This window comes from Chanodichthys erythropterus, chromosome 12, assembly GCF_024489055.1.
Source record: "Chanodichthys erythropterus isolate Z2021 chromosome 12, ASM2448905v1, whole genome shotgun sequence".
Taxonomy (NCBI): domain Eukaryota; kingdom Metazoa; phylum Chordata; class Actinopteri; order Cypriniformes; family Xenocyprididae; genus Chanodichthys; species Chanodichthys erythropterus.
In genome coordinates this window covers 50,942,933-50,958,545 of record NC_090232.1, presented here as the reverse complement: position 1 = coordinate 50,958,545, position 15,613 = coordinate 50,942,933, and the positions used below count along the sequence as shown (strand labels likewise).

At 39.2% G+C, this 15,613-nt stretch overlaps 1 protein-coding gene across 1 annotated transcript in view; it reads left to right on the top strand.

The window, feature by feature from the left end:
- The window catches only part of LOC137032448 (B-cell receptor CD22-like), a 45,009-nt gene extending 30,332 nt beyond the window's left edge, over positions 1 to 14,677 (top strand). The window contains exons 6-8 of the mRNA XM_067404210.1: positions 13,591 to 13,842; positions 13,927 to 14,175; positions 14,619 to 14,677. Coding sequence (XP_067260311.1) covers positions 13,591 to 13,842; positions 13,927 to 14,175; positions 14,619 to 14,677 — 560 coding nt within the window. The remainder of the gene's footprint in view (positions 1 to 13,590; positions 13,843 to 13,926; positions 14,176 to 14,618) is intronic.
- Positions 14,678 to 15,613: the final 936 nt, after the last annotated feature.

Sequence of the window (15,613 nt, the reverse complement as noted above, 5' to 3'; positions counted from 1 at the left end):
GCTATTGCTGTTGTTGGTGCTGTTTTGTGGTGTTAGCGCGTCTGACTAGGGTCGACACGTGGGATGATGACATCATCGTTTCAGAAAATATACGGATTGCCACGTCCACACGACAACGCCAAGCCGGCGTTTTCAAATTTTTCCACTCTGGGACCCGGTTTCAAAAAATTCCGGTTTCACCTTTCGAAAACGCCGGATCCGTGTGGACGAAACGCCTATCCGTAAAAAAATTTGTGCGGTTACACTGAAACTCGTCTCCGTGTGGACGGGGCCTTAATATCAAACTCCAACAATGACAGGCAGGTAGTGTAAACACAGGAGTAGCAGGACAGGGCCTGGGCCTAGGCAGGACAACTTAATGACACAGACGATTAACTCAAATGACAAACAGCTGATGAAGATGATGATTAGTGTCCATGGTGACAGATTGTGGCGGGAACATAGAACACAGGAACACGTGATCAAAGACAACAAACTGAAAGTCCATTGAAACAGAAACTAAACAGGACATATCGCCCCCCCTCCAGCAAGGCGTGACCTTGTGCTGTGGCAGAACAGAGGGAGGGCTGGAGGGGGCTCTGGATGAGGATGAGGTGAAGGAGAAGGGTTGGTGAGAGGCAGACGAGAAGTGATGATGGCAGGATGCAGTGAGTGGATTGTAAAAGGTGGGATGACGAGACACTGGCAACACTGATGGAAGATGGTTGATGGCACAGACCCAGAGCTCCCCAGTGGCGACAGCCCACAGCGGAGATGAGGAAGGGAGGAGTCCAGGTGGTTCATGACAGAAGTGGTGTGATGACTGACCAAGGAGGAGCCGGAAGGACGAGGGTCTCCGGTGGAGCTGAAGGTGGATGGAGCCAAGACAGAGCTGACAGGTCGACAGGCTGAGATGGAGCAAACAGTTCTGAGGCCAGAGGCTTGATGTTAGAGCAGGGCTCCCACGGAGATGGCACAGGGCTGTGAACATCCATCAGCAGCTGGGCTGGAGGACTGGCTGAGCTCTGGGATGAAGGTGGTGAGAGGAGACTGGACATGACGATGGTGAGAAGGGTGATTTCCAAGACAGTCCATGCAAGTAGATGAGGGAGAAATAGTCAATGGTGTTGTTTAAACACAGCAATGATGGTACCGGGTGGAATATGACAAGTCCTCATTGAAGTCAATCAGCCAGTCCTTTTCAATCTTCAAAAATCCCTCATCCTCAGATGTCGTGGGCTCACTTCCCTGGTCAAACTCACGATGGAGTTCCACTTCTGGGGTGAGGGTCAGCCCTGGCCTCTTCTCCTCAGGCTCTGGTTGACACGTCGTTGCGGGTGGTAGCTCTCCCTTCTGCAGGAGACACACATGAGTGCTCCGTGGTCGAAGGTGGGGATTCAGGCTCTGGGTCTAGCAGGGTCCTAGTTCAGGGATGGACGCCCTCCAGACACCTGATGATGGCTTCTCTCCAGTTGAGATTGGTGGTACCTGGGAGGTCCATGGGGTGGTAAACGTTCACCCCGATCCAGAACATTGATTTCAGGGTTGTGAAAGGGGCAGGTGAGGGCAAGGTAAAAAAAAAAAAAAAACTTTGCGGCATAATCCATTTGTGGTCCGGTCATCTGTAATGGTAACAGACAAAGGCAGAAGATAAGTTCCAAACGTTTAATATCAAACTCCAACAATGGCAGACAGGTAGTGTAAACACATGGGAGTGCAGGACAGGGAACAACTTATGTAATGACACAGACGATTAACTCAAATGACGAACAGCTGATTATGATGATTAGTGTCCATGGTGACAGATTGTGCTGGGAACAAAGGAACACATGTGATTAAAGACAACAAACTGAAAGCCCATACAAACAAAAACTAAACAGAAATAAACTTGAAAACCATCCACTGGTATGGACATTAATATAGCTATTGTTGTGGTTATCTTATCTTTATTGTTAGCATCTATTGTTGTATAATCACAGTAATATAGTTATTATTTTAGTTTGTGGTGTGATGGGTCAACACACTATGATTTAATGACAAAGACCTGATACACTAAATATAATTTACTGCTTAAGATAAAGTAACTCAAGTCATTTGATACCAACCTGACAGTTAAAGTGTAAATATTAATGTATTAATTCTCTAATTTTTCTTTCTTTTTTCAGCCTGTGATGAAGAAGTCATAGTGTTTTGGACAAATGGCAAAATATTTTACAGCTTTTATCGTCTCTCTGTGGGCGGAGCTCTGAATGATTGACAGGAGTGTCATGAGTCACATTTGTTTGTTTAGCAGCTGGTTTTATCCAAAGTGATTTACAAATGATGAACATAATTTAACAATATTTACTACTACACAATGTCAAGTTTAAAGTACAAGCTAGATCAATGCTGGAGCTTAAGTGAAATGCAGTATAAATATTGTCAGTATAAATAAGTTTGTCCCAGTGAAGATGTCATACTTTGCGTGTTCTTTGTACCACCTGCTGGTGACTACAAACCAATGCATTGTTTTTGTTTGTTTTTTTGTTTTTTTTTCTTTTTGTTAATTGATTTTTCATTGTGAAATAAAAAAATCTTCTTAAGCTAAAGCTTATTGACTGCTAATCTGGCACTGTTGGCCTCTAAATAATTTGTGATTGTGTTTCTAAAATGTTTTTTGGCTCTACAGTCACATAACACACAGAAACAGTTGGCGTCTGATGTCAAAACTAGAGCAGCTCAAAACTGCCATTTTTAAATTAAACACAACCACAAAGGGGAAGATTATCAGCTGCTCAGTAAAAACAAGCAGTAGAACAGAGAAAATCAAGATAATCACAAAATTGACAGCAAAGTACCTATAGGGATAGAGAAGCTATCAGTTGAATGAATTAATGCAGCACTAACAGCAGAGATATCTGAAACACTGTCAACATGTGGTGGTGGAGGAGGGCATTGTACTATCCATTTTACATTTGAATGTCAGAAGTTTAATTGCTAATGGACAAAAATTAAAACATTTCATAGAAGAATTATCTGTTAAACCAAACATCATATGTATACAGGAAACCTGGTTAAAACTATCACTTGATTTTATAATTCATGGTTATACAGCAGTACATAAAGACAGAAGCTCTGCGATTGGAGTGATTACTTTCATTCAACAAGGTAGTAATGAGAGAGATGCTTGATAGAAAATATATGAGGTGGGAAATGGCAAAATTATAGTATGCGGAGACTTTAATGCTCATAACACATTGTGGGGAAGTACAAAACAGATGATTATTGAAGATTTTATGGATGACAACCAATGAGTATGTCTAAAGATGGGAGAGGAACTATGATGCAGGTGGGTTTAGGAGTGGGGTTAGAATCAGGCAGTCAGATACAGTGTTGCCAGATTGGACTAAAGATTTCCAGCCCAACTACAGCTTAAAACCCGCCCATTTAAAAAAAATACCAGCCCAAAATACATACTGTTATTAAAACTGTTATAGAATAAAACACACAATTTTTTTTTTTTCTTATTAAACAACCAGACTAACAAATCACACATTCGGAGAGCACCAGGCTCGCCCCAAGTATATCCAGTGCATCTTTTTTTTTTTTTTTTTATAAATTTAAATGATAATTTTAATAAAACACAAGGTCTACATTGGAAACCTCAGAAGGGGACAACATTTTTTATTGTTCTTGTGCTACTATTGTCAGAACTACAGTTCTTTTCTAATAGGCCAATTCTCAAATCATTTCATTATACTTTTCTTTTTGTATTAGTAGGCTACTTACAAATTTGTGCTTATTTACCAACTAATTAATTTTTTTATATTATCATTATTACAATTATTATTATTATTTAACTTATAGACCACTGGGCGAATCAACATGAATTCTCGTTTTTTCCTTTTTTTAATTTTAAATAAAATAATGACTGAATGATACACTGAATCGTCACTAGACACTATATCAGCTATTACGTTTCAGAAATGATCAAACATCAGAATTGTACATCAAAATAAAACTGTAGGCTAATAGCATAAACACGCTTACCTTTTAATATGAAGTTAACGTAGATAATCCCCGCAGAACTGATGAAAATGTCTTTATTATAGAACAATTCTAGAACTATATAATAGGACCAACTTTGTACAGTCACAACCAGTTTGATTAATAGATTGTTGAGTCAAATCTCTCCAGCAACTGTCTGGGAGGTTTGAATGTTGCCGAGGTAAACCCATTTCTGACCAGGCCAGTGCGCACATCCATGATGCTGGAGAGTAAAGGTAGTCCCATGCGATTCCTAGTGTCATCTTTTAAAAGCGAGACGAGGGAAAATGCCCGCTCAACATGGGCATTGGAAACAGGCAGAACAAGAAGTCTTATGGCACCTTGTGCCAATTCCTGGAAACACTTGTGCCCCCCTACATCTTTAAACGCTTCGACTTCGAGCCAAAACTTGTCAATGTCCTGATCATCAGAGAAGTTTGCGGTTGCCACATTCCTCCACTGCGTTTCTAATGTACCAATGGGGCAAGAGAAAAGATCAGCTGGCAAGTCCTTTACTCCAGGCCTATTTATAGTGGACATAACAGATTTCGGGCAGAAGAGCTCCAGTTTGCTCAGGATTTCTATTGAAGCAGGTAAACGCAATTGGTACTGCTTTACAAGTTCTTTTAGAAAATCCATACAACGCGAAGAAATTCTCTCCTTCATGTCTGGGGCTAGCCTACTTTCCTCCAGTTTGTCCAAAATTTGGTACCCAGGTCCGCATCCAGAGGGGATAGGAATATGCCAGACTGTGTGAGGTCAAGTTCACGGAGCTGCTTGTGATTACGCAAGACGCTCGGTTTGAGAATGCGTCTCACAGTTGTCATGTACAGCCTTTCCAAGTCTCTAAACACACAGAGAGAGTTTCCTGTTTCTAATTGAAAGCATTTATTTACAGCTTTGATTTTCATCATAACAGGCTGAAGAAAGTACATGTAAAGGAGATTAGTTTTGTCATTGTACATTTCCTTTAAAAGCCGAGCAGTATAGCAGTGTTCTGTACTTGAAGCCATGTTAAAATGCAGTGTGAGGGCATCTTTTTGATCCACAATGCGGTTAATGCAGTCAGCCATCACAAGCCAACGGGTACAGCTTGGACTTATTAATTTCAAGGGGCAGCCCCCGTTATTGATAGTCTCGTATATGTTCTTGTACTCATACTGCCGCTTTGCTGAATGTGCGAACCAGTTGTAGGTTTCTCTAACCATGTATTCTATGTTGCTTGGAAGAAGCTGCATTGCTTTATTTGCAACAATGTCAAGTGAATGGGAAACACAGCGAATAAGCTGCAGGTTTGGCTGTATTTGTTTAAGTAGGGTGTAAACCGAGTGTTTTTTTCCAACCATAACGCTGGCACCATCTGTGGCAATGCCCATCATGTTTTTAATCTGGAGACCGTTCTTTGATAGAAAAGCGACAACAGTGTCTGATATGGCTTTAGCATCAGCATCTGTCAGCTCCACAAGATATGTACTTACAAACTTGCTGTGTTTTTTTGAGTGGTATTTCACACAAATGCAAAGAAGTTTGTTCACGGATATGTCAGTGCTTTCATCGAGATACAGGGAATATGGAGACTCCCCAATATCCTCCACAAGTTCTTCTCTAAAGTGTGGCGTGAGGACAGATTTGATAATGGCTGTACACTTTGTCCGGTGCATTTGGAATGTTCCCATCTCATCTTTCGAAATGTCTGACAAATCGTCCACCGCATTTATTGAACTGTGACAAGCAATATAGGCAGCGATTCTAATTTCACGTCGCTTTTGGTCATCTTTGATCGGACACTGCCCTGCTGCTCTCGCTGACACAGTAAAAGTTTTTATACTTGGTGCACAGCACGATTTGTGTTTTTTTGTATTAGCATGCTCTTTCAAATCATTTAACTGTGCTCTGATTTCTGATTGACAGTATTTACAAAATGCCTTTGTATCACCGCCTACCACAGGTGTAATCCATGTTTTTAAAGACGGGTCGCTCTCCCATTCCTTTCTGTAGGACTTTTTATATTTACCCCACTTTGGCATGATGACGATGATGAATGATGATCACTGATGATGATAATGCAGTTTTGACGATTAGCCTACAACAACCCGCCAATCAAGCTTGAAGTCTGATTGAACAGGATTCCCCTGAACCTTATTGGCTAACCTGAACCATACCTAATTTAAACGTCATCCTACATTATATAATTTATTTTAGAATACTGTTTATAGTCAAAAATAAAAAAACGCCTGTTGCAGCATCAAAAACCAGCCCAAATTTTAAAGACCCGCCCAATGCATTTTTTTCCGGTCGGACGTGACCAAAAGGAGCCCAATTGGGCGGGAACCCGCCCAATCTGGCAACACTGGTCAGGTAGTGACTTCAATGAGGAGGATAATAATTTGTCAGGGAGTCGAAATTCATCACAACACCGGTTAAGTGTGCCAAATGCATCAAACGTTCTGACGCTGAGGCTGAGTCTGCGTTGTCAATTAAAAACTCATGAAAAATAGTAAAGTACAAATAACAATTGATGTCAACCATTTTTGTGAAATAAATTTGCTTCATTTGTAAAAAATACACTGTGAACTAGTGTACATAGTGCATATAAAAACATCACATTAAGTTAAACATATTATGAAAATTGTAAAGGATATCGTAATAGAATATTTTAAAGAATAGTCTTTCCTTTGCTTGTCAGCTTTTGTCTTTGGCCAACAGATGTCCTCGGTGTGCAGTGTGCAAAATCATTTCATAAATGAACTCTCACATCACTAGTCTTATCATAATAAATTAATAAAGCATCCCAGCGCTAGCGCCCTCTACAGAAAGAACTTTGTATATATCACTCGAAGTTCACCTAAATGTTTCCTCATCTACATCTGCTGCATGTGAGCTTAAAGAGCTGGTACTTCGGGTCTTTGTGTGTCAGTCAGCCAATCAAATGTCATTTGAGATGAATGGGAATGCTAATGGATAGCTTGTAGGTATTATATAGACATTCTTAAGATATTTATTTTACCTCCTTGAGATATTCACAGTTCATCAGCATCATCTATGTCTCGTCTGTCCATGGATGTGTTCTGAAATCATTCCTCAGTCAGAGGAAGCAACTTCACCTTATAGTGCACTATTTTAGGGTACAGACATTTGTAGTGGCGGAGAGAGCACTCATTCAATCCCATAATGCATTGCAGTAATGAGTGTGCAGTGGAAAATGGTGCTCAATCATCCTTATTCACTCTTTCGAGTGGACTACGGTGGGCCTGTCCAAAGACACACTCTTGAGGTCATGGCTATTTGAGAGCGTTTGCATGTGACAGGAAGTGAGCAAGACTGTCCCAGATCTAAAAAAAAAGCCAGTGCCCTTTAAAAAACACTCAAATATGCTTTGTGTATCCCATCATGCATCATGTTCAGGAACTCACGTTCCCCAAAATGTTGAGGAAAATATTCCAAACTAAGTTAAATTAGAGATTGTAATCAAAATAAAACTGTGTAAACTCTTGCATTTGCTCTACACACACTATTAGTCTTCACACATGAGCACTTGGACCAAATACAGGAATTACATCATGAAAGTAGACAAGACCGCAAGTGTGGGTATTTTAATAGCCCTAGGGTTTACTGCTTCTTCTGAGCACCTAAAGGGACACGTGATGAAAAATAAATAAATAAATAAATTCTATATATATATATATATATATATATATAAGTTACATGCCAATGCTTTTGCATTGTGAATAGTGAAAGGGTATAGGTGATGATTTCAGAAATGGGTCGCACTGAAAGATGCTACTAGTTTGAAGTTGGACAAGTTAAATACAAATATATGGTTACAAAACTGTATCTATATGACTACATTTAGAGTCAGAGATGACAGAGAATCAGACACTATGAAGTGACACACGGCCACTATTAGAAAAAACAAGCTTAGAAGATCTCATAAGATTGATGTTTAGACATTCAATGGAAGCATCTGTAATATTCTAGTACTTAATCAGCAAGTTCTTATTATTGACAAATTGTTAAATCAAATGCACAATCAAGCAATTATTTTCTTGGTTCCTTAGGAAGCGGCAGATAAGTTTGAAAACATTATTACATGAGCATCTCTGAGAGCAACTCTGTAAAACAGTGTAGAGTTTTTACTCTTATTTTATGTGTTTAGTCTGATGTGTTCTCTGTGATGTAACTCTTTTGACTTGATAAACCAAACCAGCACTAAGTGAAGTGTCATAGATAAGATCACATGGTGTTAACCACATGTGTTTCAGAGTATGAGAAACCCAGTGCTGTTTCAACCTGTTCATTTTAGCACTGGCAAAAAAGGTAAGAGCGTCATCTACAAATCTTTATTTAGATTCAGTATCATCAACTAGCTTTTTATTATTATTATTATTATTATTATTATTATTATTATTATTTTAATGGTGTGAATAATTCTTTTTTGAAAAATGTACAAAGCTGCTGTTTGTGTTGTAATTGTGGGCTATGGAGTGTAGATTGGAATGAAAATTGAAAGTATTTTAGCATACGGTGGAAAATGTAAAAACATGAAGGGGTCTGAGCTGATATTTACAGTATATTAAGATATAAAGGCCTGTACACACCAGGACGAATATCGTACGCATTTATCGGCAGCATTTTCTGAGACATTTTTTGTGTTCATACCCAAGCGATACGCAGGTTTTACTGGCAATACGCAGCATGAACGTGCAAATTCACTCCCCGACAGTATATGCCGCTTGAGCTTAATATATATATATATATGAGAGATGGTAGTCGGAAACGGTAAATTACTTTTAACATTTAAAAACAGACAAGTTCAAATTCCAAAGGTTGTTAGTTCCTGTTGGTAAGACTGACAAGCATTGGAATTTGAATATGTCTGTTTTTAAATGTTAAAAGTAATTTTAATGAATACAAATTATACGTTTTAACCACTTAGTGGGACTGGCAGACGTTCCCTTCATCATGACCCGTGGTATCGCGTCAAATCTTTCACAAGTATGAATATGAAGCTATTTTGCACATAAGTGATATTGTATTAATATTTAATGTCGATATACGGTGGTTATATACTGTTTAAACTAATCGTGGTATTGATATTACTGCCGACTCTATAGAACAGTGGCAAGGAAAACTAACTTTACCGAGCTCTGAGAGCCCCCTAGTGGTCGGGAGCATTTCTGTTGTGTTGTGGCTTGATTTTGTTGTGTTGTGGCTTTATCATTGTGTTGTGGCTCGATTTAGTTGTGTTGTGGCTCGATTTCGTTGTGTTGTGGCTTTATTTCGTTGTGTTGTGGCTTGATTTTGTTGTGTTGTGGCTTTATCATTGTGTTGTGGCTCGATTTCGTTGTGTTGTGGCTCGATTTCGTTGTGTTGTGGCTTAATTTCGTTGTGTTGTGGCTCGATTTTGTTGTGTTGTGGCTTTATTTCGTTGTGTTGTGGCTTTATTCCGTTGTGTTGTTGCTCGATTTCGTTGTGTTGTGGCTTTATTCCGTTGTGTTGTGGCTTTATTCCATAATGTTGTGGCTCGATTTTGTTGTGTTGTGAACTTATATTTGCTTTTTTTAATTTCGTTGTGTTGTGCACTACTGGGCCACCGTATATATTACCCTATATAAACCCATACTAATACAAAATTACTCAACTTAAAAGTTAACTATTAGCAGCTTTTAATAAAAAAAAAAAATAAAAAAAAAGACACAAACCGTCTTTGACAATACTACTGACCTCAGACCAAAACACGGCAAGTTAAGTAAGTTAAGCATTATACCAGCAATGAATCGCAAAGGAGAGTATGGAGGAAACTGATCATGTATGTTCATGTAACGACTCACAACTCCTTTATTATTTTGGATTGGCAACCACGTAATGCATAGCCTAAGCTACATTTTAAAGCATCAAAATAGACCCGCTGTTAAATGTTAAACACAATACAACTAACGTTACACAAATGTGCCGCCGTGCCGTCAAGTGTTTTTTCTTTAATCTTCATTTTTCTGCTTCTTTTATTGTAGTGGTTGAGCAAGTGTTTAAAGGTGTGGTTCATTGCGATTTCACTTTTTTTAACTTTAGTTAGTGTTTAATGTTGCTGTTTGAGTATCTGCAGAGTTACAGCGCTGAAAGTTCAATGCAAAGGGAGATATTTTCTTTTAAAGTTATGGCAGTTTAATGCCTACAAAAATGAACTTGGGTAAAGTTGGTTTTATATTCGCACATTCGGACATCCGTATTCAATAGCCTTGTTAATCACACTACATCGGACATTCAGTGGACATTCACAAGTAAATATGCCATTAAAACAATACTTGCCTATTTTGATCGACTGTGAAAAATGTTGTAAGTTGACAATCGTTGGTTGTCAATATCATGTCGTTGCTTAAAATTCGCAAACATTAATTTATTGCACATTTAACTTTACCCAAGTCAAAAATGACCGGTTTGGACTACAACAAGCTTCTTCCCGGGTTGGTGACATCATAAACCCTGCAAAACACACCCCCGGGAACACGCAACAAAGTGGGCGAGGCCATGTGGCGCAACATAATGAAAGCAGAAGAGTTGTGTACACCGGACGCGAGCAACGCGATGCATCAAAACACATGGAACCCATTATAATCTGTGATTTTTTTCTACACTGGATGCGGCGCTGAAGAAGCTTCTAGAATCTACACGAGTTCAATGCTGGATTTACACAAAGGCTTTTACTGAAAGAAGCAGTTCCCACTTTAAAAGCAGAAGCTGCTGTTTATTGGCTTCAAACTGTAAGTACATGTTATTGTTTGTACATGTCTTTTAAACATATGGTTCTGTTGCTATTTTTGGACATAAACAAAGAGCAACTCATTTTTGCTAGCCAGTTAGCTAAGTTCTAGTGCATACTTCTCCAACAAACGTCTATGTTCATAGACAAACAGTTGTTCATGCTATAAATTAAGCGGTACCTTTACAAAAATGTGACTACTCAGTGATGTATTCGGCTAGTCTGGCTATCACCAGACCAAGCTCAATTTAAAATTGAACATTGGTCTGGGGAGTTTGCTATGCATTTCCTACTGCACAAGAGGCTTGATCAACGAGCATTAGTCACGCAATCCAATCAGATCAATGATCCGGGTGACGTACTTTGCAGAGCGATGCGAAAACTCCAGACAAGTTTACCGTGTCTCAATCAGCATCGAACGATTTTTGCAGGTTGTGCAAAAAACATGAAAGTGATCGGTATTTACACCCACTCGAGCAATTTGTTTGCTAACTAAAGAAGTCATTCAGCACCGTCGAGAGGTTAAAAGGCGACTCTGATACTGTTCTGGTTCAGTGTAAATGAACACGGAATATAGCCGCCCTAAACTACGTCATTGTCATGACAACCAAAAAGAATTCCAGTCAGCTCAGGCGGCGCGAGATTCAAGAAGCAGGGAGATGAAACATATAGAGCAAATAATACAAATATTGTACCATCAAGGGGAAGTAAGAGTCCTGTACTCACATTGTGAAGCAAACCACCAAAATAACAGCAGAGAATCATTGTGTGTCATCAATTGCCGTTTGTAATCTTCCTATGAAGAGACTGTCGGATAAACGCTCTGCTACATTTCTCTCAGATAAGGCAAATGCTTAACACAGTCGGTGGAGTGACGGTCGTGCGAGAGACGGGTAGATCAGATAGAGTTTGAAAGCTGCTTGCCGTCGCTTCTCTATCATCATCGTGTTATACCCGCCAATAGCGAGCAAGGTGGATAATCCCGTCTTTGATTGGTTCCCGCAAAAGTGTAACAGCGCAGCAGAAGTGAATGCACGGGTTTCCAGACTGAGTTGCCGAGCGAAATCAAATCGCCGGCAGATCAGGCTGGGTTTACCCAGACTAGTATTCGGCTACAGTAAAGCTTTAATCAGGATAAAACTGTATATTGAAAGCTAACAAACAGCAGTGACAGCATCTAAACAATTTGACACAAATACAAAAATTAAATACCATTCATAAACGTCCTTTACAAGGCGCGACTGCAGAGGTTCTGCTTGACCCTCTTCATCTGGGTCTGATTCGGCTCATTTTGATGCAGCAATATAGAAGCTATTATCTAAATATCCACTGAAGCAGTAGTAATAATGAATGGTAAGGGGCGTGGCATTTCCGGACGCTTCAGCGAATCACGATACACTGGGCCAGCTAACCAATCTGAGCAAATTGCGTATTTCGGAGGGAGTGGTTTCATAGAAGCAGGAAGTCAAACGAGCCGTTCATATGACAGTGGAAACAGAGGTGTAGAATAAAGGTAAAATAGATGACAAATACAGCATTTTCAAAAAAAACAAATCATTAAGACATACTAAACTGTGCCCCAAAAACACAATCAAGCCTAGAAAAAAAAACACTGAACCACCCCTGACTGATCAGCGATTAGAGCAGGATTGTGTGTGTTTTGTTGAGTATAAGGTGCACTTTGCATTGTAGATGAGCTCGATTTGCACTAGCTGGAAAAAGGAACTTGAGAAAATGAAGAATGTGTGATAAAATAGCTTAACCACAGTATTTCTAAACCAAACCTCAATAAACACCACCACCGACACATGCAGTGAACTAATGATATGTACATATACTATAAAAAGTTCTATATTCATGACATCAGAAATAAGCCGCTGTTCATTTGTTGTAGGTGTTGCTCTGATGTCAGTCAGAATGGTTCCTCCTCTTCCTCTGATCTTCCTGCTCATGATTCACGGTGAGTGAATGACTAAAGAGGAAACTGTAATTAACTTACATCCCCAACATTATTTGTACAAAAGCAGATTCTTTTCTTCACTCTATAAATCATGTGTTTCAGGGGTTTCTAGTGCTGATTGGGGTGTGAGTTACAGTCCTTCACACATCTGTGCACTAAAGGATTCATCAGTGATAATGAACTGCAATTATACATACCCTACTGGATATAAGATTGAGAACGTGTTCTGGATCAAAGGCCATATAAAAGATTTTCCAGATCTGTCTGAGGACCCTGAATACAGTCAGAGGCTTCAGTATCTGGGAGATAAACAGCAGAACTGCACCATCAGACTGAGTCATGTGACACTGAAGGATTCACACGAGTACTATTTCAGATTCATCACTAATATAACAGAAGGAAGATGGATTGGTGATCCAGGAGTGACTCTTACTGTCACAGGTGACTTTCATGAGGTTTCTCTCTTCTTCTGTGCATTATGTTGAATAATAATCAGTGTGTGACAGCAGCACTAGATATAATGTGTGTGTTGTGTTCAGATCTTCAGGTGGAGTCTCCTGAGAGAGTGACAGAGGGAGATTCAGTCCGTCTGACATGTAAAAGCAGCTGCACTCTGACTGACAGAGCAACATTCATCTGGTACAGAAACTCACAGCCATTAACTGAGAGAAGAGACAGAAACAATGAACTCCTGCTGCAGTCAGTCAGAAGAGAGGATGCAGGCAGATATAGCTGTGCTGTACACGGACACAATCACATCTCTCCTGCTGTTCAGATCAATGTCATGTGTGAGTACAGGTTCTTTTGTACTTAAAAAAAAAAAGAGATTGTGTTTGAATGAGATGATTTCATGTTATTGTTCTTTTAGATCCTCCAGAGAGTGTCTCAGTGTCCATCAGTCCATCTGGTGAAATAGTGTCAGGAGATTCAGTGACTCTGATCTGCAGCAGTGATTCAAACCCTCCTGCAGAAATCAGCTGGTTTAAAGGAAGAACGTTTGTAGGATCTGGAAGAATCTTCAGCATCTCAAAGATCAGCTCTGATGACAGTGGAGAATACACGTGCAGATCCATCAATGATCATGGAGAGAAATACTCTGATGTGACTTTAAACGTCATGTGTGAGTTAATGATCATCTGCACATTGTTCACAAATCCACAATTTTCTGATATTTATTGAGAATTTTCAATTGTAACCATTTCAGATCCTCCCAGGAACGTCTCAGTGTTGATAAACGGATCTGGTGAAATAGTGTCAGGAGATTCAGTGACTCTGATCTGCAGCAGTGATTCAAACCCTCCTGCTCTGAACTTCAGCTGGTTTAAGGAGAATGAAAGCTCAGCTGTTGGATCTGGACAGAGTTTCAGTGCACTACAGAGTGGACGCTTCTACTGTCAGGCTCACAATCAACATGGATCTCAGAGATCAGACGCTGTAACTGTGACTGTTAAAGGTATAGCAGCTCATATACTTACATTACTCTTTCTAAAGTGATGCAAATTAATTTATTTTTTTGTAGATCATCTGGTGATATTGTACATGTCCATTGGAGTGGTTTGTGGAGCTGCAGTTGTCCTTACGATGTTGCTCATTTGGTAAGATGATGTGTGTAATATTTTATTGCAATAAATAATATTTTATTTTATCTAACTGTATTGTAGATTTTTTTTCATCATTGAAACGAATAAGAATAATTCTACACAAAGTTGACCAATGAAGATATATGAAATATTTTCCCATTTTGTTTTTAAGGAGAAGCAGGATGAAAAAGAGAAATGACGCACTGGAGTCTCAGGTGAGAAAAATGAGTTTGGTTATGGTTAGTTTCCTGATCAGGTAAATGTACTAATGAAAGATTGAAAGTCTGAATGCTGTTGTGACTTTATATGTTGTCAGTTATTGATTCTGTTTTCTCTTTTAACGGCAAAGATGAATCCGTCCAGACCTCATCCTGACAGAAATCAAGCTTCTGATGTTGAGTTGAACGAATCTGTTTATGAAAATGTAATGGTACATGAATGTTATAATTATCATCAGCTGGTGTAGACACTGATATAGTTATTTATTTTGTGTGTATATTCTTTTTTTTTTTTTTTTTTTTTTTTTTTTTTTTTTTCTTTAATGGCAAAGATGAATCATTCCAGACCTTTTCATACGGGACAGTTATTGATTTTTTTTTCTCTTTTAATGGCAAAGATGAATCAGTCCAGACCTCATCCTGACAGAAATCAAGCTTCTGATGTTAAGTTGACTGAACCTGTTTATGAAAATTTAACAGTAAGTTAATGTTATAGTTATCTTCCATTGGTGTGGACGCTAATATAGTCATTTATTTTGTGTATATTTCTGTTCTTTTCTTGAATTACAAAAATGATCCAATCCATACTTCATCATGTGTGACGTCAAGCTTGTGATGTTGAGCTGACAAGCTTATTTATGAAAATGTAATGCTAAGTTAATGTTATAGTTTTGTCCATTGGTGAGGACGCTAATATAGTTATCATATATTGGTGTGGACGGTAATATAATTATTGTTATAGTTATCTCTATATACAGTACCATTGTTAAGGTACTTTCAGATAGGCAGGCAGGCAGGTAGTGTAAACACATAGGTATTACTGTGACGGGACAAAGAGTGCAGGACAGGGAACAACTTCATGATACAGACGATTAACTCAAATGACGAACAGCTGATGAAGATGATGATTAGTGTCCATGGTGACAGATTGTGGCGGGAACATAGAACAAAGGAACACATGATCAAAGACAACAAACTGAAAGTCCATTCAAGCAGAAACTAAACAGGACATATCGCCCCCCTCCAGCAAGGCGTGACCTTGTGCTGTGGCAGAACAGAGGGAGGGCCGGAGGGGGCTCTGGATGAGGATGAG